We start from the raw sequence: 27,105 nt of genomic DNA on the forward strand, positions 1-27,105 counted from the left end.
CACGTGCTGAATGTGGTTTGGCATTGTCTTGCTGAAATAAGCAGGGGCGTCCATGACAAAGACAGAGTTTAGATGGGAGAATATGTTGTTCCAAAACCTGTATGTACCTTTCAGCATTAATGGTGCCTTCACAGATGTGTAAGTTACCCATGCCTTGGGCACTAATGCACCCCCATACCATCACACATGCTGGCCTTTGAACTTTGCGTCGATAACAGTCTGGATGGTTTCGCTTCGCCTTTGGTCCGGATGACATGATGTCGAATATTTCTCCCAAAAATTTGCAATGTGGACTCGTCAGACCACAGAACACTTTTCCACTTTGCATCAGTCGTTGTGGTTTGTGCAGCCCTTCGAGACCCTTGTGATTTAGGGCCATATAAATAAACATTGATTGATTGATTGATTGATTGATTGATCAGTCCATCTTAGATGATCTCGGGCCCAAAGAAAATGGTGGCGTTTCTGGATGTTGTTGATAAATGGCTTTCACGTTGCATAGTAGAGCTTCAACTTGCACTTACAGATGTAGCAACAAACTGTATTTAGTGACAGTAGTTTTTTTAAGTGTTCCTGAGCCCATGTGGTGATATCCTTTGGAGATTGATGTCGGTTTTTGATACAGTGCCGTCTGAGGGATGGAAGGTCACGGTCATTCAATGTTGGTTTCCGGCCATGCCGCTTACGTGGAGTGATTTCTCCAGATTCTCTGAACCTTTTGATGATATTATGGAGCGTAGATGTTGAAATCCCTAAATTTCTTGCAATGTCACTTTGAGAAAGGTTGTTCTTAAACTGTTTGACTATTTGCTCACGCAGTTGTGGACAAAGGGGTGTACCTCGCCCCATCCTTTCTTGTGAAAGACGGAGCATTTTTTGGGAAGCTGTTTTTATAGCCAATCATGGCACCCACCTGTTCCCAATTAGCCTGCACACCTGTGGGATGTTCCAAATAAGTGTTTGATGAGCATTCCTCAACTTTATCTGTATTTATTGCCACCTTTCCCAACTTCTTTGTCAGGTGTTGCTGGCATCAAATTCTGGAGTTAATGATTATTTGCACAAAAATAAAGTTTATGAGTTTGAACATCAAATATGTTGTCTTTGTAGCATATTCAACTGAATATGGCTTGAAAAGGATTTGCAAATCATTGTATTCTGTTTATATTTACATCTAACACAATTTTCCAACTCATTTGGAAACGGGGTTTGTAAATGGCAGCGTGTGTTTGGTGATGTATTGAACTGCACTTTCTTTGAGCACACACTATGTTGTTTACACTGACCTGGCTTGTTCACCAAACCAAAGTGAGTGTGGACTGTGGCCTGGTTATGTTTCAGGTTGGTTGCATTGGTGCACATTTGGCTCTCTGTCTACTTGGTGTTGATAGGCTCATCTTGTTGCAAGGGTGTAAACTGAAATATTCTCACTCTGGCATTTGGTTTGGTGATCATTTTGTCTATGTTAGCTAATCAGTTGTGATGCTAGCGGGCCATCAGACCCGCCTTGCCGCACTAAGAGTTAATAAGACTTGATGATGAGAAGAGAATTCACCCCCTTCTTTTCATTTTGCTGTGGCACTAAGGTGCATCACTGCTGTAGTGCTGCAAGCACACCGCTGGGTGATGTTACTGCTGTGTGTTGCAAATACAGAGTTAAAGTTGTCATTGTGCAAGCTAAACTGTCGTCTTTTCCACGAGTCAAGTATTGATGGACAGCAAAGCTCCAAACATTCCACAGTGCTGCCGTTCAGCAGTCGTTACGCATCTCACATGGCAGGACCAAGTTTATTTACTTTTGCTCCTCCGTAAGGACAAAATAAACTGTTTGGGGTTGAGTTTACGACTGCTCCCTTTTTCACATGATAACGCACACATTTGCGAGATCTCTTAGAAATCTGCACCACTTTGCTGCATGGCGGAGCTGCAACAATGCGCATCAGAACGGTGGTGGGGATTGGTGCAGATGTTCAATGGCAGCAACGTTCAGCAGCTGTTACACATCCGGGGTGGAAGCTAACCATTATGCTCGGTAGAGTCTGGAGACACTTTACCATCCAGTGGCAACATTTCTGATGTTGCCGATGTCCTGGCAAACCCTGGCACCCCCTGGTCGCCTGCGTATAAATCCAGACACTGCGAAAAGTATAATTGTGCATTGACGGGCTCTTTCACACGAGTTTAATTGTTCCACTAAACAACTACAGTATTTTTCGGACTATAAGTCGCACTTGCGACTTGTACTCAGGAGCGACTTATGTGTGAAATTATTAACACATTACCGTAAAATATCAAATAATATTATTTAGCTCATTCACGTAAGAGACTAGACGTATAAGATTTCATGGGATTTATGGATTAGGAGTGAGAGATAGTTTGGTAAAGGTATAGCATGTTCTATATGTTATAGTTATTTGAATGACTCTTACCATAATATGTTAGCTTGACATAGCAGTTAGTTATTTATGCCTCATATAACCTACACTTATTCAGCCTGTTGTTCACTATTCTTTATTTATTTTAAATTGCCTTTCAAATGTCTATTCTTGGTGTTGGGTTTTATCAAATACATTTCCCCCAAAAATGCAACTTATATATGTTTTTTTCCTTCTTTATTATGCATTTTCAGCAGGTGCGATTTATACTCTGGAGTGACTTATACACCGAAAAATACGGTATATTTTTGTATTTTAACATTTATTTTACATGTTTCATACGACAAAAACGATCAAATGTATGATTAGGTCAAACAGGGGTGTGCAATTGATGACACCCATGAAACATGATTGTTTTTTATGGCACCATAAAAAGCATCAGAAATGGAAAAATAGACCTAAAGGCATCATATAATGGAACCAAAAGATGACACATTGATACTTGTATTCAACAACACAAATATTTGTTTTTGGATAGCCTTTTTTTAAACCATTACAAAGTATGTGATGGAGTAGTGGTCAACACTCCCAATACTGTTACCTAACTTAATGAAGAATCATGATTAATAATTGTCATTTCCATCCATCCATCCATCCATTTTTCTCCCGCTTGTCCCTTTTGGGGTCGCGGGGGGGCTGGAGCCTATCTCAGCTGCATTTGGGTGGAAGGCAGGGTACACCCAGGACAAGTCGCCACTTTATCATAGGGCCAACACAGATAGATAGACAACATTCACACACTAGGGACCATTTAGTGTTGCCAATCAACCTATCCCCAGGTGCATGTCTTTGGAGGTGGGAGGGGCCTATCCCCAGGTGCATGTCTTAAGAGGTGGGAGGGGCCTATCCCCAGGTGCATGTCTTTGGAGGTGGAAGGGGCCTACCCCCAGGTGCATGTCTTTGGAAGTGGGAGGGGCCTATCCCCAGGTGCATATTTTTGGAGGTGGGAGGGGCCTATCCCCAGGTGCGTGTCTTTGGAGGTGGGAAGGGCCTAACCCCAGGTGCATGTCTTTGAAGGTGGGAGGAAGCCGGAGTAGAACCCACACAGTCACGGGGAAAACATGCAAACTCCACACAGAAAGATCCCGAGCTCGGGATTGAACTCAAGATTACTCAGGACCTTCGTATTGTGAGGCAGACGCACTAACCCCATTTCATTATTCATAAAAATGAAGATGATCATTTTGACCATAACCATGCGGCCCTGGCTCATATCTCAAAATGCTGGCAAGTTGAGGTAGCTAAAGTGAGGTAGCAAAATAGAATAGAAAGTACTTTATTGATCCCTGAGGGAAATTCAGTACCACAGTTCGCTCACAATAAACAATAATAAAAATAGATAATATGACATATATTATATATATAAATATAATTTATAAGATATGAATAATATAAATATATTCTACATTTAAGTGCAGTCAAGAAGGAACATATGCATTATACAGTCTGATGGCTGTGCAATGTCACTTTGTCACACAGCTGTGTTTCGCTGCTCTTCCAGATGTTGCGGTCTCATCTTATCAGCCATCTGTACTTGTACTGCATTGACAAAAAAACACTTGTTTGTTCTTTCTTGTCTTCGTCTTGAGTCCACTATAGGTAGGGTGGGGGCACCTATAGCAGCACCTTTATTTAAATTTAGATAGGCTCAGTAGTGTTTCAGTTTCCTTTGAAACACGCCTCAGAACAGCCAATCACTTTGTATGGCATGCTGTGGATGAACACAAACCTATTCACGTTTGCACAGTTACTTTTGATAGCCTCCAACTTTCATAATAAAAATGAAAGTGAACATAATGTGAATACTCCTCTGCACATGATACGGACAAGACATTTTAAACTTGCTAACATGTAGAGACAGAAATGTTGTGTAAATAAGATGAATAAGGCCAGTCCATTCGTTATGTTTAATTAAGGTTTAATATCAAACGTGCTCCCCGACGCTATAGGAAAGGAGAGTACCAATCTGTAGAAGACTAATTAACTTCACATTTAAATTACCACCGCAACCACATAATGTCCCCATTGTGGGACAGATAGTCTATCCTAGCCTAAATTCATACTAGTCAATCTAGAATAAGTGTAAATATATGGATGGACAGAATAAAAACCTGCTGTACCTGTTTAATAAGGAGCAGGAAATTTCTGAGCAGGGGTGTCAAACTTGTTTTCACAGGTAAGTCTGGCCTCAGAGGGACGCTCGGAACAGTGGGTCATGAATAAATAAAGATTCCCCTCATGATATTATTATACAATTACTTATGCATTTGACCATTATATTTTTTTAATGTAGAACTATTAAACTGGCAGCTTTAAATGGAAAAATTGCACCCTTGTTTTTTTACAGTAAAATTCTGGCAAAAGACTGGCCAGGTTTTTTTCCCCGTAAAATTTGTGGCTGCGGTTTTTATAGTTTATTACAGTAAATAGAAAAACAGTATCACTTTTTTTTTACAGTAAAATCCTGAGTTTCCGTTTTTTTAATTGTAAAATACATGGTTGTTGTTTTTGCGGCGTATTACTGTAAATGAAAAAAGGTACCACATTAAAATTTTTAGAGAATGATACCATAAAATCTATTAGAATTTTTACAAAGTATAATTTTTTGGAAATCAAAAGTCAGTCAGATATTTATTTTAATATTTGGTACATTATTAGTAAAAACAAAGGTAATAGTTCATTGCCATTGCAGATTACTTTATAACCTAAATTCATACAAATGCAACACTACATTATTAACATGAACAACATTATTATTACAGATTCATATGTAAGTAAGATATTTGAGTGTTTGGGGTTTTTTTTGGGGAAAAAAAGTATTTTATGGTAATACGTGTTACATTATATATTGAATACATATATATGCAATTGTGTTCATTTCATGTACTTTTTCCTGTTAAAAAATAAAGAACAAATACATTTAGTAAGAAAACAAAGTCCTTGTAGACACACTACTTCCAGGCCTTCTTGGGCCACCTTAAATGATTTTTCCAGATCTGGCCTCTGGGTTTCGAGTTTGACACTTGTGTTCTAAAGTCAGCCCGTTTTAATATGTGACATCGCTCCCAGTGGGTAAAAACATACCAAACACCAAGTTTGGACTCAAATAATAATGTACCTTCACATTTGAATTTGAATGGATTAATAAAATGATAGTAATATAAAGTAGTGAGTAGATAACACAATAATGACAGTAAATCGCATATTTAAAAATAATTGTCCAGTCAAATTCCGTTTTATTAAGTTGCTACAAATATTTAAGATACAAATGTATTTCAGTGAGGGAGAAGAACAGAACATTGTAAACATTGAGTGTTTTAGTGCGTTTAACTGAATGTAGACAGACTGGTTCGGGTGTGAATGGGAGTTATGTTGGATGTTTGACATTCTTAAAGAGTACTTCTAATGATGGATGCTAATTGTTGCCCAAAAATATTTAAACACCTTTTGATTCTGTGATGGTGTGACTCTTAAACATTCACCTCAACTGTGATGCTCATCTACTCATTGACAAGAACAACTTTGGCAAGATTGGTAAATAATACTACTAAAACATAAATAGTTAATAATACATGCAAAACACTTTTTTTTTTTTTTAGATTATTTCAGTACAAATCACATGATTGAGTCAAGTTCACAGCCCCTCACTTCTGGGACCCCACTACCGCATCCATCCATCCATCCATCCATTTCCTACCGCTTGTCCCTTTCGGGGCCGGGGGGGTGCTGGAGCCTATCTTGTACATTTTTACTGAACCTAAAAAATAATTTGTGCAGAACTATTCTCTCTCTCTCTAACACACACACAGACTGAATCATGAATTGGCATATCAACATAATGTACACTTCACATGTATGTTCTTTTATAACAAGGACGTTGATAGACTTGCATTCTGAAACGCCAGTTGAGTGTTTACAGATGGCTCCCGTTGTCCAATCTAGTAATAATAACGATAATAAATAGGGCTGTCAAACAATCAAAATATTTAATCGCGATTAATCACAGTCTGTTCAAAATTAATGACAGATAGGTATAATTGTCCATCATAAGTGTACCCTGGCCAGATAATTTTCAGGGAGGGTGGCTTCATATTTTTGCATGAAATGTTTTAAACTTCTCTATTGATTTATAAAATTGAATATTGAGCCTGCTTATTATTCCGTAATTGAGTAATCCACCAAAACATGTTATACAAGAATTTATACAATATTTCAACCTGCCATAATCCGCCCCCTTATTCCTAAACTGATGTATTAGCATTACTTTAGGTGCAAATATCACAGAATAACATTACAAAACCTCTCTGACAAAGCATAATCACAATATAAGACATTTTAATTTAGTTAATGTCAGGCTATCCCCAAAATACCTGTGGCGGTGGGGGCGTAGTTGATATGATGTCATCGCATGATTTGCTATGATGCATATATTCTTTAAAAGGCAAAACATGTGAATATTCTTTTAAAACAGATCTGGTTTTAAGGTTAGTATTAACATGTATATTTTTCTTACATAATATCATTTTGTTTTATTCTTAAATTGTTGTTGCTTATATCATACAATGTACTTTTAAAGTTTTTTTTTTGTAGAGATTCCTGCAATACTTTTAGTCACTTTTTGGCAACAAATGTAGTATCTATTGTTGGTGTTATTGGCGATTGTACTCGTGTTTCGATTCTGTCGCGCCATGTCTGCCAGTTGCAAAGAGCCTGACGTCACACTTGCTTTGCGTTGCTGGGAGCTTTTCTCTCATTAAAAGTTGCCAGTGTTATCCTGAATTGTAAAGATCACTGTGTGAGGGTATATCTGCAATATATTAGAGTACGTCCAGAAAAGTCTGTGCATATGGCTGGTGTGAATGTGTATGTTGGTGTCTTATGGTGGTCATTTCTCCCGTGGTCTGTGAACACACTGTGGTCATTTCTCCCATGGTCCGTGAACACACTGTGTGGGCAGAGAATGGACAAGTGGTGTATGTCTATGAGTGAAGCACGGAGACAGACGTGTGTGCACGGAGACAGACGTGTGTGCACGGAGGGAATACTTGTTGGAAGTGGGCTCCTTGTTAGTAAAAAAAATTGACTATACAAGCTGAAAATAGCGTCAGACTTTTTCTTCTGAACACTACAATAAATATTACTTTATTTTGTTAGGTGTGGCGGCTTTTGTGAAGCTCGTACATTAAGGAGAAACCCTAAACGACGATAAACCGGGTGCACAGCGTTGCGCTTTTATTTTGAAGCCAGCAGGAAATGTGTGTGATTGTTTTGATGAAAGTTATGTCGGATCAACTCTTTGCAATAAAAAAGTCTCCTTTCAACATTTTTTCATTTCTGTTGAGCGTTTATGCCATCTTACTTACTAAATCAGTCACAGTAACAATCTAAATGTTATCACTGTTATCACCTTAACTGTAAACTGAACATGGAAGTGAAGCACCACCCACCTCTAGAACGACGCGAGCAGCAGGTGTTTGCTGCAGGAATGTCGCCTCTTCTCAGGGTGGGAAATAGTCTTTTCTTGTCGGGAGAACAACTTGCAATGACTTTGAACCTGATATTTCCATAAAGTAGACTATCTTTTGTCCATTTCTGCTCGCTTGTGGCTCATCAGTAGCAAGTGAACAGCAGCCAATTTCTCCCGCTACGGCACTGCAGGGGGGTCAAAAAGGAAGTGATCGCGTTAGACGGCCGTTAGAAAAATTTGTGCTGTTACTAAAATTTATAGTTAACGCGTTATTATCGCGTTAACTTTGCATTCCAGCGGACTCTCAAAGTTATACAACATTTAGTGGTTGGCTAACAGAAAAGCGTACATAACAGAGATAAAAACAACAACAAAATGTTCACTGTGTGGTTGAGAGATGTGACGTTCACAAAGCTAAAAGTGAACCTTGACATCTGATTCCTAATTGCTGTAGTATACTATTTTTCAAATTAGTACTCATTGTTCACGCAAGAGCCATTTTAAAAATATTTCATTGTTCGGTTAGCGTACAGCAGCTGTTATATTGCAGTGCATAATAGTGCATTACATTTCTAGAACCTTCTGGCAAGCTAATCAAAGGCATGGTGAGTTACTGGTTTATGTGTAGATACTGGAAGTATTTCTTTGAGAGCTGGAAACTCTTCTTGTTACTGGATAGAGTTTAACAATATTTAAAGTAGAATACAAAATACACAACATCCTACTTGCCACCGTTTAGGGTTTATATATTTAGGTGACCATTATTTACTACATTTGATGGAAAAATATTAGAAACTGAGTATGATGCAGTGCAGTTGTACATCGCTGCAAACTACAAGCACATTATTAAACATTGTTAAATAAATACCACTCTGACACTTTTCAACACAGATCAGTTGATTCTTTTAATGACATTGTGAAGGTTGTAAGAACGTTGTGTATCATCAGTATATATATATATATATATATATATATATATATATATATATATATGAATACAACTACATCGTACATTTGTATTATTTATTTATCTTACTACAGTTTGTATTATTTGCACAGTAAAAATCAGAGGGTTCTGGGTGGATGTGATCCCGATTGTTTAGTTAGTGTGAAAGGGCGCGAAATGGCTTTTATTCCATATCATAACTCTTAACCCCCGCTAGAGAGTATGTGTTAGTGCATCTAGAACCTGCACACTGTCAATATAGGCATGCACTTGTTTAAAGGAGGGTGCGTGTGGGTATGCATCAGAGTTTGTGACCTACATCCACAGCCGTGCAGAAGTAATGTGAGTCAAAAGCCACATGCATGCATTATCAAAAAGATGGATGGAAGACCCCCTTCTAGATAGTCCATCTCTGCTATCCATCAGCCCATGCATATTAAACCTCCTGCTCCTATTCTTTGTCTTTAATTCTGACCGTTTCCCTCACTTAGGTTAGTGAATAGTTTGTGTGTGTGTGTGTGTGTGTGTGTGTGTGTGTGTGTGTGTGTGTGTGTGTGTGTGTGTGTGTGTTTCAGAATTAGTAACCATCAGTGTGAGTTTAAAGCAGCGCAGCAGTAACTCCCCCTATGTGATTGGGTGGGGGTCAAGATTGTGTTCTTGACACTCCTCCTCACCACCATTTCCTCTTCGGGCCCAAATTGGAGTTTGTGGTGAGTGTATATGGTTCAGAGGGGGTGCAAGAAGTCAAGGGGCGTGTTTGTCTTGCGTGACATAGCATCTCAAGACAGGGGCAGATCCTAACTAAACACACACACACACACACTAGGTGTGGTGAAATGTGTCCTCTGCATTTGACCCATCACCCTTGATCACCCCCTGGGAGGTGAGGGGAGCAGTGAGCGGCAGCGATGGCCGCGCCCCGGGAATCATTTTTGGTGATTTAACCCCCAATTTCGACCCTTGATGCTGAGTGCCAAGCAGGGAGGAAATGGCTCCCATTTTTATAGTCTTTGGTATGACTCGGCTGGGGTTTGAACTCACAACCTACCCATCTAGCATTTTTGTTGTATATTCAATATATTGGGATTGATATGGTACAATCTAATCCAGGCCTGGGCAAATATTTTGACTCGGGGGCCACATTTAGAGAAAAAAAATGTGTCTGGGGGCCGGTGTATATATTTTAGGAACACTAATACAAAATCTTACAATAATGTTTCATTGAATGCTAAAACATTATGACAGACCGCCTTAAAAAACTTAATGGAATTTTATTTTTTTCTATGAAGGATAAAACACTGAATATTGACAAAATATGAATGTCACACCCTATCTCGATCAACATATTTTACAATCAAGTGAAATGCAACTAAAATGCAACAACCAGTGAAATATGAACGCGCATGGTACAAAATACACCCAACTACAATCTGATATATCTGATATTTGTTGGATTTCCCCAAGGGATCAATAAAGTACTTTCTATTCTATTCTATTCTATTCTATTCTATTATATATATCATTAAGCTTTAGAACATAGTTGTGAAAATCTCCTTCCACGCCTGTGGAAATGCTTCCCGCCCACGCTGCTTGGTGCCTCGTCTGAGCTGCTGTGACGTAGATGACCATAATAACTAATTATATGACCATAGTAACTAATTAGATGACCATAGTAACTAATTAGATGACCATGGTAACTCATTAGATGACCATAGTAACTAATTAGATGACCATGGTAACTAATTAGATTACCATAGTAACTAATTAGATGACCATAGTAACTAATTAGATGACCATGGTAACTAATTAGAGGACCATAGTAACTAATTAGATGACCATGGTAACTAATTAGAGGACCATAGTAACTAATTAGATGACCATAGTAACTACTTAGAGGACCATGGTAACTAATTAGAGGACCATAGTAACTAATTAGATGACCATAGTAACTAATTAGATGACCATAGTAACTAATTAGATGACCATGGTAACTAATTAGAGGACCATAGTAACTAATTAGATGACCATGGTAACTAATTAGATGACCATGGTAACTAATTAGATGACCATAGTAACTAATTAGATGACCATGGTAACTAATTAGATTACCATAGTAACTAATTAGATGACCATAGTAACTAATTAGATGACCATGGTAACTAATTAGAGGACCATGGTAACTAATTAGATGACCATGGTAACTAATTAGATGACCATGGTAACTAATTAGATGACCATGGTAACTAATTAGATGACCATAGTAACTAATTAGATGACCATGGTAACTAATTAGAGGACCATGGTAACTAATTAGATGACCATGGTAACTAATTAGATGACCATGGTAACTAATTAGAGGACCATAGTAACTAATTAGATGACCATAGTAACTACTTAGAGGACCATAGTAACTACCTAGAGGACCATGGTAACTACTTAGAGGACCATGGTAACTACTTAGAGGACCATAGTAACTACTTAGAGGACCATAGTAACTACTTAGAGGACCATGGTAACTAATTAGAGGACCATGGTAAGTAATTAGAGGACCATGATAAGTAATTAGATGACCATGGTAACTAATTAGATGAGCATAATAACTAGTATATGATGAGTATTCCAAGCATGTAAAGACTTAGTATAGTTGAAGACTTGGGGTGATTATAAAGGTGAGTTGACATCATAATGGCAGCTACACTTTACATCTTAAACATCTAAAATCATTATTTGGGAATGTCCAGCAGGCCAGATGGAAAAGGTCAACGGGCCGCATGTGGCCCCCGGGCCTTCATTTGTCCAGGTCTGGTGTAATTTGTCATTAGCACATTATGTGACTCTAACATCTGTCCCATAACATCTGCAACTCCTTGAAGAGCAAACTTCCTGCTTGGCTCGGCCAATCATGTTGGAAAATGTGCTTTCATCACACCCGAGGACTTCCTGTAATCCGACACTGGCGTGCCAGAAGAGTGTCACTGTCATCTACCTCCTGCTGATTAAGGTGCTTACATAATGCTGAAACCCACGGGGCAGATGATAAATGTGCACATAGTCACCTGCCACCACAACGAGGCAAGAGTAGAGATTCCAAGTATACATCTGAAGTAAGACTATGTTGATGTAAACACGTCTCATCATTCTTGCCTTCATTTGCATAACTTATGAGTGTGTGTGCGTGCTGGTGCTTGCATGTAATGCTGGGGCTGGATCTGCTGAGTCTCCTGATGATGTCAAGGTCAGTCCGTTTTTTTGTGTTTGGAGTTTGAGCTGTTTTTTGACTTCCTTTTTAGTCATCTTAAGTGCTTCCTATGCGTGTTATTTCTTCAATTTTGTTTCTTTGGTGTTTTGTTAACCTTTTTCTCTTCTTTTCTCACCTCCTTCAGCTGTGTAGTCCATGCAGCCTGATCATTCTATGAATGGGTAGTAGTAGTAAGGGTGTAACGGTACACAAACATCTTGGTTTGGTACATACCTCGGATTAAAGGTCACGGTTCGGTTCATTTTTGGTACAGTAAGAAAACAACAAAATATAAATTTTCTGGTTATTTATTTACCAAATGTGTACGCAAAAGCTGTGTGTGTGATGGATGTGAGCCACCACTAGGTTGATCAGTGCAACAGCAGGCAGTCATGAATGCTAAGTAGAGATGTCCGATAACATCAGACTGCCGATGCTATCAGCCGATAAATGCTTTAAAATGTAATATCGGAAATTATCGGTATCAGTTCCAAAAAGTAAAATGTATGACTTGTTAAAAGGCCGCTGTAAGGAGTGGTACATGGACGTAGGGAGAAGTACAGATCGCCAATAAACCTTAGAGGCACTGCCTTTGCGTGCCTGCCCACTCACACAAAATCTGCAGCTTTTACACACACAAGTGAATGCAAGGCAACACAGACATCAGCAGCCCAATTCAGAGCCTTTTTAATCCCTTGGCTTACTTATTATGAAAAGTGAAGTTGTCCAGTATGGTCACTGTGTTATTTAATGCAATTTTACTTACCTGTTGTAAAATTGTTCTTTGAGTGCAATAAGAAGCATATGTTTAATTTATCATAAGATTTTATGTTAAAATAGATCCAATAATGAAATGTTTTGTGGTCCCTTATATTTTGAAAAGTATCAAAATACATTTTGGACAACACTACTACCTAAGGGTGTAATAGTACATGTATTTGTATTGAACCGTTTCGGTACGGGGGGTTCGGTTCAGAACAGAGGTGCACAGAACAAGTTTCCACACGGACATATTATGTAGCACACCGCACGGCCGGACATAAGTAGCGTACCGCACGTTGTGTAAACAATGCACACCGCGGCACAACACACAGCATGCCAGCAACGACCAGGCTACGACAACATGCAAAAGCCAGAGCTGGAAGACCCTCCTGCCTCGTTAACGTCTCCCTTTTGTGTGTGATGTCAGTGAGGGTTCCAGCTGAGCTCTATTTGTTAGCTTTAGCAATTAGCAGTGGCAGTTTATCAGACTGCTGCTCTGTTGAATCTTTTCACCGGATTGTGTTACCTCTGGTTAATAAAGAGATTAAATGTGTTTCGATGGCTGTCATGTGTTATTGTCCACAAACGGGGTATTGTTTGGATTGAAAGCTTTTAGCTTCATAGTGGTTTGTGTTGTGGTTTGTGCATGTAAACATTGATTGATTGATTTGTTGTTCGTTGTTCCCATGGCATGTAGTAGCATTGTGTATGTGTTTTTGTGTGCTGGTTGTTGCTTTCATTAGGAAAAACAATATTTCCTACATTGAAGTTGCTGTCTTGTTGACATTAAACTATTTCAAAAGTGGCATGCCAAGGATGAAGCGTATTGCTGATCAGGTATGAACCAGGGAACTCCAACATTTTCAATATTTTTGTATGTGTGAATGCCTTCACACAATTCCAACAAAGCATCACGGAGGGTGTTGACACAACGTGATTTCTGCTCATTGCTCTGAATGTCATAGTAAAGAAAGTCTATGAAGCGTGGGTAAACGCCGGGAGTAAATATTGGTATTGTCTCAAATACATATACTATTTTATAAAATATACCGGAATACCGCCCAGTCCTACTTAATAGTAGAATGATGAGAGGTATATTTTTATTTTCACAAAATCATTTTTTCGTCGTTTTTTTTTTTTTTTTTACAAATGAAGTCCCTTAACACTATTGAGGTACTACCATATTGGGTTTATTTTAGTCCCTCCATATAAACCTTTTCATTTCTATAATATATTGCCTAAGTATCGGATTGGGACTTGAAATCAGATCAGGATCAAATGTAAAAAATTTAGATCGGGACATTTCTAGTCAGGATTATAGCTTAAATGATAATCACATGTGAGCAGCCATAACTATTTGGATTGTTAGCTTCCCATCTCGGGCGAGCGATAGTGTGTTGATAGTAGTTGGACAGTAGTGGCTGTAGTTAGGGTTGGGCATCGAGCATTGGGCATGAATGGGAACCGGGTCTTACGTTCCAATTCTCGTGGAACTTTCTACATTTTCAGAGGTTGACTCCCATTTTCAATGCAAATCTTTTGTCTTTTGCTAATGTTTACAAACTTTGAATATATGGCCCCAGATAAAGGAGGACTTTGAGAACCAAAAGGATTATGATGAGTAATAGAAGCAGGGGCTGGAGCCTATCCCAGCTGCACTCAGGCAGAAGACAGGGTATACCCAACCCTGACTACAGCCATCACTGTCCGTCTACCTTCAACCACAAGACGCCACCTCGTCGCAAGGCCAAAAACATTTATATTTAAGTTCAAAAGATATTCATATACCAGTTGAAAAAAGTCCTGTGAGAAATTCATAGTACATTTTTGACCCTGCATCTGAAAAGTGTCAGATTTGTTAAAGTACCAATGGTTAAGTTAAAGTAACAATGATTGTCATAAACACACTAAGTGTGGTAAAATGTGTCCTCTGCATTTGACCCATCACCCTTGATCACCCCCTGGAAGGTGAGGGGAGTAGTGGGCTCCAGAGGTGGCACGCCTGAGAATCATTTTTGATGATTTAACCCCCAATTCCAACCATTGAAGCTGAGTGCCAAGCAGGGAGGTAATGGCTCCTATTTGTATAGTCTTTGGACTGGAATCAGTCAATCAATCAATACAAACGATGGCCAACCTTAGCTGTAGCTAGTTCATACAGTTGATGCTTTTTCTCATGTGCTTATTACCCTGTGCAGGGCGAGCTGGTGTAACATGTGCTGGCGCCTCAGCATGGCCTCATGAATGTTTAGGCTGCTGCTTGCTTGCTGCTCACCCAGGTTGATTAAGCCATTATCATTTACTTGCCCCTTAGTGGTGGGTTGTTGAGTAATTGTGCAATACTTTGGTCTTCTTGATGATGAGACAAATGGAAAATGTGTCTTTTGGTTAAAGTCTCTTTAATCTACTAACCAAGAAGAATCACACTATCATTTCTGTCTTTTGTTTACTTTGCCAATCATTTTTTATGTCCTAAACACACACAGAATAACAGCAGGAAGGTATGTGTTGCTACTTGTAGAAATGTAGTCACAAACACAGCTCTTTAAAGAACTATTCTCTGCATGTTGTACTGAGATGGTAACAGGTGGAAGTAGCATTTATTTGCCCCTTTTGCCCCTTTTGAAAGAGTGTCTCCAGACAAGACAAACTGACTGTTAGAAGGCTTGAGAAGCATAATGGGTAAAGGCGGAACTAATACGATATCACAAGTGAGTGGTGAGGCGGGGCCTCCTTGATTTGTAAGATGACAGGTAACGTCCCTCACACACACCCTGCCCTGAAGGAAATAACTGCCATTCTGTCTTTTAGTGCATGTGTGCACACACGGCTTTGTAGGTCTGTGCATGCGCGTGTTTGTGATGTTTGAAGCCATCTTTCTTCATTTTACTTGATTTCATGTCCGTAATAGCGCTAAAATATGTTGACTAGTGACGCTGAGATCATTATACCTGCGTTGGTTGCCTCTCGTCTTGAGTACTGTTATTTTTGCAGTTGGTACAAAATGCGGCTGCTAGGCTTTTGACAAGGACAAGAAAGTGGGATCCTATTACACCTATACTGGCCCACCTGTACTGTCTCCTGGTACACTTCAGGTGCAATTTCAAGATACTAAACGGTTTAGGACTATCATATCTTGCCAATTGTATTTTCCCATATGTTCCATCCTGAAATCTGCATTTTACAATCGCTGGTTTATTTAGTGAACCCAAGAGCCCTAAAAAGTCTGAAGGCTCTTCTAGAGCATTTTCTATTTGGGCTCCAGTACTCTAGAACAGTCTTTTTCAACCACTGTGCAGTCTGGTCTGCCGTGGGAGATGATCTAATTTCACTTATTTGGGTTGAAAAATATTTCTTGCAAACCAGTAATTATAGTCTGCAAATGATGTGTTGTTGTTGAGTGTCTGTGCTGTCTAGAGCTCTGCAGAGAAACAGCGGGAGGCAGCGTGCAGGTAAAAAGGTGTCTACTGCTTAAACCAAAAATAAATACATTTGAGTGCCCCTAAGAAAAGGCATTGAAGCTTAGGGAAGGCTATGTAGAACCAAAGTAAAACTGAACTGGCTACAAAGTAAACAGAAACAGAATGCTGGACGACCGCAAAAACTTACTACACAATGTACATCCGGACATGATATGACAATCAACAATGTCCCCACAAAGAAGGATAAAAACAACAAAAATATTCTGGGTTGCTAAAACAAAGTAGATGCGGGAAATATCGCTCAAAGAAAGATATGAAACTGCTACAGGAAAATACCAAAAAAAAGAGAAAAAGCCACCAAAATAGGAGCGCAAGACAAGAAATAAAACACTACAAAAAAGTCAGGGTGTGATGTGACAGGTGGTGACAGTACACCTACTTTGAGACAAGATCTATAGTGATGCATGCCCTAAAGTCATATCCAACAATTGTGACAACGACTTTTTACTTTCACCCGAGCTTCGTTTTTTAACGATTTCTGCTGGTGGTGTGCCTCCGCATTTTTCAACGCAAAAAAGGTGCTTTGGCTCAAAAAAGGTTGAAAAACACTGTGCTAGAATCCGTTGTTTTACCGCCCAGAAAGAGAGTCCCCTCTTTCCATGGTTCATCTCCCCTCTTCCTCTTTGTGTTGATAGGACTGGGACCATACTGGGCCACACTTGGTCCTCGCTGCACCCATAATCTACCCAGTGACACCTGTTTTTGGAGACAATTTAAAACTTGTCCGTGGTGACCCATGGAATGTTGTAGAAAGTCAACACAAAGCTCGATAGATGTCGTGCTGTTGCTGTGGGGGTTAAAAGTAGCGTGTCATCTCTTGACCATGCTCAAGGCCTGGTAGCTTGTGTCTCTACTGCCAGCGAATCGTACCAAGTAGATGGCCACGATAACAGGAAGCAGCTGAATCAACATCCTGCAAGGCAGTGAGTTTCCACACGGGCTGTGGAAACCTCAACAATATCCTCCTGTGTCTATGGATTCTCTGGGATTATTTCCAAACTGATAAGATTGAAGGTGTGAACATGTTGCATAGAAGCTGCATAATTGGGTTGATCCAAAATACCAGTAATACTCACAGATTGCATCTAATGAATTAATGAGAAGGTCTGGCATAGTGCGGCCTACTGGCCTACTTACCTAAGTGTGGCCCTTGATGGACCGTTCCAATCCTGTGTTGCAGGAGGTCAGCTTGGACACCACTTATGTCTGTCGGGAAACAGTCTACATGCTGTGAAAAATCTAATGTTTTTAAAGTAACCCATCATCAATCTTAAAGGTTAGAGCACTACAGGCTTTCTTCATTGAATGAATGAATGAATGGTTTATTTTGAGCCATGCAAACAAAACAAGAGAATGACATAAAATACAAAAGAAATATATCAATACATTATTTTTACACCTACATTGTAAACATTACATGTGACTAATCTTTTGTAGATTGGCTCAAAAGGGAGTGGGAAGAAGTAAACTTATTAGGTCCCACCCCTATACATATACAATATATATTTACAATATATAATACAATAATATATATAATATGATTCAGTTCAGTGGTTGCTGCGTAGATGCTATATATTATCTCTATATACTTCATTTAAATTCACACACACTTACATATATACATATGTACACACACATATATACACACACATCCATACTATATATATATATATATATATATATATACATACATACATATACATATATATATATATACATACATACATACATACACATAATCACATACATACACAAATCCATATACCCAAAATACACACATGTCCATCATACACACACACACACACACACACACACACCTATATAAATACTATGTATATATAATATACACTTTTGGCTAAACATTATTAACAGTTTATGGTGCCTATACATACATATACATATATATATATATACATACATACATACATACACATACACACATAATCACATACATACACAAATCCATATACCCAAAATACACACATGTCCATCATACACACACACACACACACACACACACACCTATATAAATACTATGTATATATAATATACACTTTTGGCTAAACATTATTAACAGTTTATGGTGCCTATGGGAACAAGCTTTCATTTTGACTGTGATATTAGTGGTTAAAAGTGGATCTGTGGCTGTGGAGCTACTGCCCCTGATCAACAGGACCTGAGGACCACTCTTGCTACGTGTCCTATGCAGTGCATTAGGACAGCATAGGACACATGCCATTCCTAATCTTCCTCTTGTTCCTGCTGTAGAAATAGAACAAACTGGCAGGTTTTAGTCACTGACCACTAAAAAAAGGATGTTGGCCAGATGATGTAACATACCGTACATGCCATGGTCTTAGTGGCTGGCCTTTAAAAATACTTCATGTGTTTTCTTTTTCTTAGATGCTTTTGTGAACAGCCAGGAGTGGACTCTCAGTCGCACCGTGCCAGAACTCAAAGTGGTGAGTTTGCTCTCCTAATTCCAAGTCTGCAACGTACTGTCAGTGTCCAAAAAAAACCTCACTCTCTCTGCAGGGCATTGTGGGTAACCTGGCCAGTGGAAAGTCAGCACTGGTCCACAGGTACCTTACAGGAACATACGTCCAGGAGGAGTCGCCTGAAGGTACGTAACATCTTTACTTTTGACCAGCAACATCCAGATAACAAGGAGTCAACAAAAAAATGGCTCTTTTTGCCCATTATTTTTCATTTATGTGCTCTGATTCTAGCTAAGAGAAGTAGGAAGTGGGATGTCACAAAAAAGCTGCATGTTTTTGATGTATTATTCAGCTGCACTATCTGTTTGTAAGATATTTATCAACATGAAGTAAATAGCAAGGTACTAACATTAGTCATCTCCACACCTCCGTGTGTATAAAGAAAGTTGTTTGTTTGTGTGAGGACCCACACGTGGACCCAGGCAAAGTAGCTGGGACTGTTATTTTCTTGCTTGAGATGCCAAACTTTGTGGTGATGGGGATCCCCCACAGTTGTGATTGTGGTCCTGCAGTCTCGTGCTGCTTCAAGTTCAGCTCTCACCACCACTGCTATTTCTGCTCTCTGGTCTTTCAGCTTATTATTATTATTATTAGAGAAGATTCCGGACAGTTCTCTGACATGGTCTCAAAACTATAAGCTGAGAAAAGTAGCTGTGTTGTTTTCAAATTCCTGGAATCTAAAAATATGACTTAGTCTTCATTCCCATGCTGATTGATTGGGAGCTGAGGCAGCGCTCTCTGTGCCACAAAGCCGCTAACCAAAACTATTCTGAGGCTGCCAGCTGTGACTGAACACAAGCTTAACTTGCGGTGTGTTCAGGAGTGCTCAGACACACAAGACTTGTATCCGTGCAGAACGATGGCCGAAGACTGTGCTTAGAGAAGTTGGCCAAAAATCTGCTTTTTGCACCCTTCATCTATGTTTTTCTCTCCTCTCCTCTCTACCTTCTTCTTGCTGCTGCTCTTGTATACTAGCTGACGTGGATGCAGGTAACTATCCTCATCTTCCTCTCGTTCATTTGGCTTGAGCGGTTGCAGCAGCATGGCCAGAACTGCTTGGCTGTGCTTCAATTGTTGTATCAGTACTCTGATGGTTCTGTCTCGGAACACGATTTAAAACACCGACTATAAAATGTTACAATCCCAAGCAGAACTTGCTGGCTGGTGCAACCTTCATTTTAGATCACTCTTCATCTTCATCAAGCACATTCACCGATGATGGATGTAACATTTCTCTGCTTCCTAACTTTCCGACTGAGACACATTTCAACATTTAGGACTATAGTCGCTTTTGAAGCTCTGATAGATTTCATCTTCTCTCGCCTCCCTCACATAATCAAACAGTCGGTAGAGGAGGATGTCAAGCATCATTTAATCCATCGTTCTATGTAGTATGATGACAAAAGGTTTAGAGTCCAATTAGGTTAGTCTCTGATGAGCCCATGCTGCTCTCTGACTGCTGCTGCTTCCTACAGGTGGACGCTTCAAGAAAGAGATCGTGGTTGATGGGCAGAGTCACCTGCTGCTCATCAGGGATGAAGGGGGTCCGCCCGAGGCTCAGGTAATGGATAACACTTTACTTCTCCCAAACTTATCAGGGTGAAATCGAGTCTGAGTGTGCTCTCCATCCAGTAAATGAGCTGTCATGTTCCAATATTTATGTCCGCCATGCTTATCTGCTGACCTTGCAGTTTGCCTTGTGGGTGGACGCAGTCATCTTCGTCTTCAGTCTTGAGGATGAAATCAGCTTCCAGACGGTCTATCACTACTTCAATCGCTTGGCCAACTACAGGAACGCTGCCGACTTGCCCTTGGTTCTAGTCGGCACGCAAGGTCTGACATGCACATTACATGCACACGCATCATTTCCAGTAGGTCGCTGTTTACAGGCTTGCATCTAAGTGCCTTCATCTGACTGGTCAAAAAATTGGATTAACACAGGAAACCTAGTTCTTCTTGCTTTTGGCTCAGAACACTTGTCTCAAAACAGCCCTGCCCATTGAAATTAATTGATATCAATTTCATTAGTGCTTAACCCTCCCAAAACATCACCATTTTAATATGTAATGTGTTTTCTAAAAAGAAAACCTAACATCAAGACAAAAATACATGACAATAGCAAGTTCTACAAACAATTACAGTAGTTTTATGAAATAATTTAATAATATTATAGATCATTCTTCTGAAGAACCAGAATATAAGCAATGTCTTTTCAGCTGCGTTTACCTACAGTCTTGCCTGGTCTGCGTATTATACCAACTTGTTTTCAGAGCGCGACCTGTTGCGTGCTTCTGTCCTCCCATCTGGCAACACTCTCTGTCTGCAGTGTCTTGAAGTGCGTGGCCGGCAAAATCATTTTCCAAGAAGACAACAGCAACAAGCGATGTGTATGTCTATGGTAGACAGGACCAACTGAACTATGGCAAACAGCATCTACAGCTTTTCAGTATTTGAATAGATAAATGTCTATTGTGTGGGCACCAGTCGCAGCATACCACCACTCCGATGGTTGGAGGGCAGCGTGTTGATCTCTGAGCGGATGTCAACCAACGTAACGCATTTCCCTGGGTTTCTTATCCAAATGAAACAGGAACATGATGTGACAATGCAATAATTATTTATAGCTCTAACGGTTTTGTTTCTTGTGTAAATGAAGCAGGAATAGTAACATGGAACAATATATCAACTCTTTATTGCTCAAACGGCACAAACCTGTTACAAATATTACTACAGATGGTGGAAATGCTCGTAACGCAAACTTGCAACTTAAAGCAGGGAGAAAGCTTGGAGCTAAAATAACTTGTAAGTTAAGGTACTCTAAAGTCGGACTAGCACTGTATACACTTGAATCACCTGCTAACTGCGGCTCGTGTTTTGTACATGCTCCATGTTTATGCACGTTTATCAGGGACTCTGCCAACAACGGTTTAATGAAGTCAATATTGTAAGTGAAAAAACTCCTTCCTCTTTGAAAAGTGGTGGAACATTTTGGAAGAAGTCGAACTTTAACAAAAGTGGTGGCCTCAGCAAATCTAAACATCAAAACTGCATTTTAAAAATTCACAAAAGAATTGAAGAAAATGTCTGTATTGTGTGATTGTTATGGATTGCAAACACAATGTATATATTTTATTTACACCATGTATTTACACCATTCACCATACTCAATCAAAACAAGCCGTCAGAATATTTTCACTCTCTGTTATAAGACCTAAATAATTACTTGAGCACAGAGATGGAGACCTCACAGAAAAGTATAGAACAAAGAGAGATGTGTGCAGCCTGATTAATATGTGCAAGTACAGTCACTCTCCTCTGTGACCATCTTTAATGCACTACTGCCACCTACTGGAGGATCTTTATAGTTGCAGTAACTTGATTAAAAAAATGCATTTATTTCAAATCATGTGGGACTTTAAGAAATTCCCACCACACCATCAGCACACTGGTTTTTTTATGTCATTGGAGAAACCAAAAGCGATGCAACTGGAGCGTTAGTTATAATACACATTAAAGAGTTACAAATTAAAATGTAACAATGTGCATATGACGTCAAAAAAGCTTTTATTTATATTTCAAAGAGATTTACAAACCTTTTCCCTCAACCATAAGGTGTTTTGGGGTCTTCAAGACAATACAACATCCTGTTTATTTCTCAACTTAACTATAAAAGTCAAATAAATTGCTGGTCAAAAGTTTATCAGTTTCAAAATGATTTTAGAATTACTTTAACATTATTAATATATGATAGATTGTCTGAATGCTTTCAAATCTTAAAAAAAATGCCATAAAAAAACATAATTTGAATTTAGTGAAACCTTATTTAAATTAAATGTATTAAAAATTGATATTCTATTTGAAAATGAAATAATGCACTTGTAGACAAAAATATGCACGTCATCATTTGTCACTGCAGCACATTGAGTGGTACGGCGTGCACAGTGCGGCTTTCTCTTGGTGGCTTGTGCATTTGTACGCAGCAACTCATGCATTAGTCCTATATTGTGTTTCCAAGTTGATTTCTACTATGCAAGGTAGCGTTAATTATCAATAACATTAAATCAAGCGTGTTTATTACATGCATAAATACACTCATGGATAACTGGTTTGTTTAAAATCAGTTTGTGAAAAGGGAAGCTATCATTTTTATTGCTTTAAATCAGGGGTGCACACACTTTTTCTGCAGGCGAGCTACTTTTCAATTGACCAAGTGGAGGGAATCTACCTCACTCATTTAAATCATTATATTGTTTTTATATATTTATTTATCTATTCATCCATGAAAGAGAGGTTTTTGTTAACAAGTGAAAGGTGTTTAATGATAATACAAGCATGTTTAACATTCCTTTCTGTCATGAAGACAAGAATATAAGTTGGTCTATGACCTGATTGTGATGACTTGCATTGTTTGGAATCAGACATTAGTGATGATAACCTCCACATTTTCGAACGGAGGAGAAAAAAAGTCCCCTTTTCTGTCCAATACCAAATGAAAGTGCTTTCTTTTTTCCATCTCATTTGTCCAGTTTCCATATTCGTTTTTATACACTTTACAAGAAATACGTTGGTGGAATACTCCGTAGCTTGCTAGCTTGTGTGCGGCAGCTTTCTGAGACTTCTTTAATTAGCGCAGGCAGTATGAAGCAATGCTTTTATTGTGAAGATAGGAACTGTGTTTTGACAGCAGGTACGGCGCGAGAGTCTGTTGAAATAGAAAGTGTTTTTCGCCTTCCTGTCGGTCATTTTTTCTTAATAATGATCTGGCAGCAGCCAGCGTCATCTCACTAGACCCTCGGGTGCCGTCAATGTCAATCAAGTGACCAAAGTCACGTCATGGTGAACATCGGTGATGGATCATTTTTTAAGTCTTTTTTTGTTAATGCCTGGGTGGCGATGGACTGACACACCCTCCACCATCCACCGCTAGCTCGCCATCCACGTAGTGGCCACCCCCGCTTTAAATCATACGTTTTTTTTACGTGCACCACGGAGTGAGTGTCTCATGGTTTTTGACTGCGTGGATTATTTTATATTCATTTCTATTCCGAAAGGTGACAAGTGTAATTAAGAACTGCGTTCAGTGATCACAATTTGGAGTCATTCTCTTGACACGTGGGTCTGTTGGGCCCTGACACACCTCTCCTAAAAGTGCCAGAGGAGAGGAGATAATGAGTAGATCTGAGCCGAGGATGTCGTCGTGGCTTGTGCAGCCCTTTGAGACACTTGTGATTTAGGGCTATATAAATACACTTTGATTGATCGATTGAGTCATCCCTCGATTATAGCATTTAATTGCTTCCCGACTTGACCGTGATGAATACATTTTCGCAAGTAAGAATCCTATTAATAGGTGAAATACTTTCATAGTTAACATTTAAGCCTAGTTACAACCTTCTAAAACGTGATTATAGCCCTTTAGACATGAAATAACACCCTTTTAATCACCTTGTTTTACTCAATACGGTGCCTTGTTGGTACTCCAAGTGTCATTGTTCTGGCGCCTGTCAAGGTTTGTAGCGTCCTGCTTCATTCCTCTCTCAATGTGCTGAAACCACCAGCATCAGACACTTGGGATTTAGGGCTATATAAATAAACCTTGATATAAATAAACATTGATTCTTCCAAAAGCTTGATGTTTGCAGCGAGGATGGCTGACATCTGCCGTGTTAGCACTGAGTGGCACAAGGCCCACCCTGTTGGAGTTTGACTTCGCTCACATCGGAGGCTTGAGATGTGGTGTTGATGAGACACGAGTCCAAGAAGAAGCCTTTACACTCCTCTTTAACACAAACAACAGGCAGCTAAACAAACAATGGCTCCATCGACATGGAAATGAAGTTACCTTTAACGTGGAAACGGAAGTCTCCCTTATAAAAGACAGAGATAAAACTTGATTTCGTACAAAATGTACGTACAACTTTCTTTACAAAGACACTAGCATGAAGTGTTGAAGAACAACAACGTTTATGGTGGGCGTGGCGCAGTGGGAGAGTGGCCGTGTGCAACCCGAGGGTCCCTGGTTCAATCCCCACCTAGTACCAACCTCGTCACGTCCGTTGTGTCCTGAGCAAGACACTTCACCCTTGCTCCTGATTGGGGCTGGTTAGCGCCTTGCATGGCAGCTCCCTCCATCAGTGTGTGAATGTGTGTGTGAATGTGGAAGTAGTGTCAAAGCGCTTTGAGTACCTGGAAGGTAGAAAAGCGCTATACAAGTACAACCCATTTATCATTTATCATTTATAAATGACACAAATAACTCTACATGTCAAGTAGAGCAGTGACAGAAGTGTTGATTAAAAACAAATAGGAAGAGTGATGTTGGAATATCTAATATTTGGCTTTAGCATCTAAAGGAAATGATTTCAATGATACAAATATATTTCAGATGCCATCAGCTCATCAAACCCAAGGGTGATCGACGACAGCCGGGCCAGAAAACTTTCCAACGACCTAAAGCGCTGCACCTACTACGAAACCTGCGCCACCTACGGCTTGAATGTGGAACGAGTCTTCCAAGATGGTGAGAATCTTGACTGCAGAGTCCAGTCCTGTGGGAAGGTCACACTCCCCCCACTGCACATTTGCCAACTCTTAATCGCACGTCAATTAGGGGCGGAAATTGACCTGCTCAGTTATTTAGATCAAACAGAACAGCAATTAAGTTCTATCAAGCCAAGGCGGGCAAGATAGGGGGAGAGAGAGAAAGAGAGAGAGAGAGAGAGAAAATTCATCACACACTGACAGTCAAGAAGAGGAATGATGGTCCTGACAGGGAAAGGTCCAAAACCTACGGTGCCAAAATTTGGAAAGAACTTAGTTTTTCTGGTTGTGAGTAAGGCTGGGTGATGAATATGTGGATATGTTTAGGTCATGTGACCATACACCATATATATGTTTAGGTCATGTGACCATACACCATATATATGTTTAGGTCATGTGACCATACACCATATATATGTTTAGGTCATGTGACCATACACCATATATATGTTTAGGTCATGTGACCATACACCATATATATGTTTAGGTCATGTGACCATACACCATATATATGTTTAGGTCATGTGACCATACACCATATATATGTTTAGGTCATGTGACCATACACCATATATATGTTTAGGTCATGTGACCATACACCATATATATGTTTAGGTCATGTGACCATACACCATATATATGTTTAGGTCATGTGACCATACACCATATATATGTTTAGGTCATGTGACCATACACCATATATATGTTTAGGTCATGTGACCATACACCATATATATGTTTAGGTCATGTGACCATACACCATATATATGTTTAGGTCATGTGACCATACACCATATATATGTTTAGGTCATGTGACCATACGCCATATATATGTTTAGGTCATGTGACCATACACCATATATATGTTTAGGTCATGTGACCATACACCATATATATGTTTAGGTCATGTGACCATACACCATATATATGTTTAGGTCATGTGACCATACACCATGTATATGTTTAGGTCATGTGACCATACACCATATATATGTTTAGGTCATGTGACCATACACCATATATATGTTTAGGTCATGTGACCATACACCATATATATGTTTAGGTCATGTGACCATACACCATATATATGTTTAGGTCATGTGACCATACACCATATATATGTGGATATTTGGCCTTAGCCTTGAATGAACACTTGATGCATATAATGACAGCAGTATGATGATTCTATGTGTCTACATTCAAACATTCTTCTTCATACTGCATTCATATATGCTACTTTTAAACTTTCATGCAGAGAGGGAAATCACAACCAAAAGTGTATTTATGAAACAGTTATTAAGCAGTGGCACAAACAGAAAGTGCAAGATTGTCAGAGACATTTTAAAACAAGCTATGAGTGCACTTTTGTGCATGATGTCACAAAAGATATTTCAATAACTGTCAAAAAAAAGAGCTGCATAATAGGAAATCAAATAGTGTATGTCTTTCACTATATGAAGGACATACACTGCGGACATTATCTGCTGTTTTGGACTATTTGTTTCATACGGTGTTGATGTGGAAATGGTTGCTTGGGCATTTTGTGGGTGTGGCATCGAACGGAGATTTTGACATGCAGAGTTTCAAGCACTCAATCTCTAGTGGGTGACTTTTCAAATGATGCTACAAATTAGTAGTTCCACTACTTTTTGGAGCAACACTTTTGCCGCATACTGGACATATTACAGTTGTCCGTTCAAAATCTTCCCGCTTAAAGCCAAATCACCGCCAGACGAT

General features: G+C 39.3%; 1 protein-coding gene and 1 long non-coding RNA gene across 7 annotated transcripts in view; one reads left to right on the forward strand and one right to left on the reverse strand.

Moving 5' to 3' along the window:
• The window catches only part of agap1 (ArfGAP with GTPase domain, ankyrin repeat and PH domain 1), a 131,871-nt gene that overhangs the window by 23,383 nt on the left and 81,383 nt on the right, over positions 1 to 27,105 (forward strand). For 4 of the 6 annotated variants that reach the window (XR_009804602.1, XM_061889319.1, XM_061889320.1 and 1 more), the window contains 6 exons: positions 18,734 to 18,792; positions 18,866 to 18,953; positions 19,804 to 19,818; positions 20,304 to 20,389; positions 20,520 to 20,661; positions 25,214 to 25,348. Coding sequence is in view for 5 of the 6 variants with exons in the window: in XM_061889319.1 (XP_061745303.1) it covers positions 18,734 to 18,792; positions 18,866 to 18,953; positions 19,804 to 19,818; positions 20,304 to 20,389; positions 20,520 to 20,661; positions 25,214 to 25,348 (525 nt within the window). In the remaining variant the exon portion in view is untranslated. The remainder of the gene's footprint in view (positions 1 to 18,733; positions 18,793 to 18,865; positions 18,954 to 19,803; positions 19,819 to 20,303; positions 20,390 to 20,519; positions 20,662 to 25,213; positions 25,349 to 27,105) is intronic. The other 2 variants (XM_061889321.1, XM_061889317.1) reach the window with 1 other exon arrangement.
• LOC133544199 (uncharacterized) lies at positions 3,754 to 17,916 on the reverse strand. Its single transcript, XR_009804603.1, has 3 exons — positions 17,468 to 17,916; positions 7,883 to 8,087; positions 3,754 to 3,974 (listed from the first exon to the last, which is right to left on the reverse strand). It is a non-coding gene; the product is annotated as an uncharacterized LOC133544199 (long non-coding RNA).

This window comes from Nerophis ophidion, linkage group LG27 (genome assembly GCF_033978795.1).
Source record: "Nerophis ophidion isolate RoL-2023_Sa linkage group LG27, RoL_Noph_v1.0, whole genome shotgun sequence".
Lineage (NCBI taxonomy): Eukaryota > Metazoa > Chordata > Actinopteri > Syngnathiformes > Syngnathidae > Nerophis > Nerophis ophidion.